The sequence below is a fragment of the Sinocyclocheilus anshuiensis genome, unplaced genomic scaffold (genome assembly GCF_001515605.1).
Source record: "Sinocyclocheilus anshuiensis isolate Anshui unplaced genomic scaffold, SAMN03320099.WGS_v1.1 scaffold2371, whole genome shotgun sequence".
NCBI lineage: Eukaryota > Metazoa > Chordata > Actinopteri > Cypriniformes > Cyprinidae > Sinocyclocheilus > Sinocyclocheilus anshuiensis.
The window spans coordinates 77,797-81,504 of record NW_015537287.1 but is presented as its reverse complement, the minus strand read 5'-3'; the positions used below and the strand labels follow the sequence as shown (position 1 = coordinate 81,504).

General features: G+C 36.8%; 2 protein-coding genes across 4 annotated transcripts in view; one reads left to right on the top strand and one right to left on the bottom strand.

Moving 5' to 3' along the window:
- Window positions 1-1,601, top strand: part of LOC107657305 (uncharacterized) — a 16,663-nt gene extending 15,062 nt beyond the window's left edge. For all 3 annotated transcript variants that reach the window (XM_016445349.1, XM_016445362.1, XM_016445357.1), the window contains one exon: window positions 1,298-1,601. In XM_016445349.1, the coding sequence (XP_016300835.1) occupies window positions 1,298-1,418 (121 nt within the window). In that variant the 3' untranslated portion in view covers window positions 1,419-1,601. The remainder of the gene's footprint in view (window positions 1-1,297) is intronic.
- A 1,586-nt stretch (window positions 1,602-3,187) lies between these two features.
- The window catches only part of LOC107657364 (trafficking protein particle complex subunit 10-like), an 18,966-nt gene continuing 18,445 nt past the window's right edge, over window positions 3,188-3,708 (bottom strand). The window contains exon 19 of the mRNA XM_016445411.1: window positions 3,188-3,463. The gene's annotated coding sequence lies outside the window, so the exon portion shown is untranslated. The remainder of the gene's footprint in view (window positions 3,464-3,708) is intronic.

Here is a 3,708-nt window from a genome sequence, read left to right as displayed (position 1 = left end):
AACATCACATCAGTCAGAACATCACAGCAGTCAGAACATCACATCAGTCAGAACATCACATCATCACATCAGTCAGAACATCACATCATCACATCAGTCAGAACATCACATCATCAGATCAGTCAGCACATCACATCAGTACATCACATCGCACTCAGTACGTCACATCATCACATCACAATCAGTACATCCCATCACATCAGTCAGAACATCACATCATCACATCAGTCAGTACATCACATCATCACATCAGTCAGCACATCACATCATCACATCACATCGCACTCAGTACGTCAGCACATCACATCAGTCAGTACATTACATCATGGTCAGTACATCACATCGGTCAGTACATCACATCAGTCAGTACATCACATCATCACATCACAATCAGTACATCCCATCACATCAGTCAGAACATCACATCATCACATCAGTCAGCACATCACATCATCACATCAGTCAGCACATCACATCATCACATCAGTCAGCACATCACATCATCACATCAGTCAGCACATCACATCATCACATCAGTCAGCACATCACATCATCACATCACATCGCACTCAGTACGTCAGCACATCACATCAGTCAGTACATTACATCATGGTCAGTACATCACATCATGGTCAGTACATTACATCAGTCAGTACATCACATCATCACATCACAATCAGTACATCCCATCACATCAGTCAGAACATCACATCATCACATCAGTCAGTACATCACATCATCACATCAGTCAGCACATCACATCATCACATCACATCGCACTCAGTACGTCAGCACATCACATCAGTCAGTACATCACATAATCACATCAGTACATCACATTAGTACATAACATCACACTCAGTACGTCACATCATCACATCAGTACATCACATCGCACTCAGTACGTCACATCACATCACCTTATCACAGTCAGTACATCGCATCATCACATCAGGACATCACATCACACTCAGTATGTCACATTATCACAATCAGTACATCACATCACAACATCAGTCAGTACATCACAGTCAGTCATCACAACATAGTCAGGATGTCACATCATATCTTATCACAGTACATCACATCAGTCAGTTCGTCACTTCACATTATCACATCACATGCAGTACATCACATCACAGTCATGAGAATGTCACACTCCCCATGTATTTCCAAAGGACCCGAACGTCATGCTGATTTTTCACTATTTACTGCAGATATGAAGTTGAGATGTGAAGTACTGATGACTGTCGTCAGGCTGATCTTAAAGCTCATCAGCTGCGATGTGTTTTATCAGGTTACAAAGGAAATCAGCTGACAGGAAGAAGTTTTCTCCGTCCAATGAGGAGAAATGGAACCTGGTGCCAAAGATCTGTCGGGTTTCAAAGAAGATCACGCCGTTACGCGGAGCGCGATGAACCGACACGAGGCCAAGCTCTCTTCAGATGTTCGACTGCAGTTTTATACTCGTTTTTATATTGTTGTCTTTAAACACTATGCCAATTATTTAATGTAGTTTTATTTATATTTTTTCTAGAATTCTCTGTATGTTTCGCGGCTTCAGCGCTGCGTTTCTTGCTGGATTTGTCTTGCGACACTTTAATAAATTGTGATAATTGTTGTATTTTGTAATTTATCAAATGAACAAAAAGATCTAAAACACTTTTTATTCTAAAACACTGACTTTTTAACATTAATTTCAATCAATAATAAGATAAGATCATCTTTTCAATAAAATAGAATGTCAGAGGTCAATTCTGGGTTTGTTTATACATCAGTGATTGACAGGTTATATAATGACTAATTTATGTATTGGGTAAAAGCAGCAGAGCTATATATATATATATATATAAATGCAAAGTGATAATTTGAATTTGGAAACTCTTACCTATAGAAGCTATTTCCACGACAGGAATAAAAAATGAAACAATCACAATGTTGACACTTGTTCTCACAATTCTAAGAAAAAAGAAAAAAAAAGATTTTACATAATGCAAGATTTTATGTATTTTTTTCTCCGAATTGCAAGAAAAAAAGCAATAACAGACAAAAGTCTGAACTGTGGGATAAAAAAAAAAACTTTTTAATTAGTTTTTTTTTTGAGTCGGTAACCAAACAAAAAAAAATAATTACAAGATGTAAACTCATAATTTCAAAATAAAAGTCCGAATTGTGAGACGTCTTTTTTTTTGTCACACTGGCTTCGCAAATAAAACTTGTAATAAATGGTAAGGGAAACAACTGAGTTTAACGTCTTTCAGAAATAAATGGTTTAAGCAAAGGCAGGTTTGTGAAAACTGATGATTTGTCTTTTTTTTTTGTGTGTTTTAAAATGTTGAAAATGAGCTACTAGACAGAAGCCTGTATGTTGAGGGTCATGAAAAGAATGACGTTTTTAACAGAAAAACAAGACAACAAACATCCTTTTAAAACATACGTATATTTTCAGTTGTATAATGCGTACATATTCTTCTCATTTAAATAATCTAAATACAATCTGTGATGTTTCATTGACAATTTACAAACAGCTTGTGTCCATGACGTCTGAAGTCCAGGATCACGAGGTCCTGAACCCAACCAGAGCTAAGCAACAATAATCCGGGAAATAAATAGTGAGCAGATGAACTGAAGAGGTGATCGTGTGTACAGTTTTGGCCTTTCATACGTGACATGACGACACATGGCTGTTCCCACATCAGCATAAAGAGGCTTCTCTGTTTCTCAGGTTTGAAACACGGACGACACACGAGACACTGAACAACCACACGACATTCACATCAAAGTGTTTGCTTCTGGAGAAACGCATCACTTCCTGCTGTCCGTCATCAGATTCAGCTCCTTACTGTACGGAGGCTCAAACCAATGGCTCTGAAACGATTCTGTTGCGACAGACACTTTCTGTGATATTTACACACAAGTCCAGGTCATATTTCACCCCAAAATCAACAGAAAATTAAAAGTCTATTTTTAGGACCATTAAAATTTTGTAGAATAAAAGTGTATTTATGCAAAAAAAGCCAATTTATATATATAATTCCCCCCCCTTTAACTCTTATAGTACAAATATGTAAAATATGATGTATGCAAAAATGATTAATATTATTTTTTTGGCATACATATATTTATGCAAATAAATTCATATGCAAAAAAGTGTGCAAAAAATAATTTTTTTGGATACATTTTTTTGTTGCATGAATATAATTATGAAAACCATGTGTTCAGTTTTGGACATTATAACAAATACAGCCACTGATGTGTGCTTACATTTTTTTTTCATGATTTTAATTATCATGAAAATAATGTCTAAAATGGAGTGAAATATGACTGTTCTTCATATGCATGAAACAAAAACGACATTTATTGTCACGATGGTCATCATCAATCCTGTGACATCAGCAGGAAGGGGCGTGTCCGAGTCAATAAAGCACCGATGTAGCATCAAAGATGTCGTTTCCCTGGAAACCTTCAGTTCCAAAAACCAATAAAAAATGAAATATGCAAATCCCAGAACCCCAGTGAGTGATCATGATTGAGTGTATTTGGTTCAGAAGATTCTCTTAAATCTCATCTATTATGTACAGCAGGTGTTGCCCTTGTCGTCTCTCTCTCTCTCTCTCTCACACACACACTCACACACACTCACACACTCTCACACACTCTCACACACTCTCACACACACACACACACACACACACACACACTCTCACA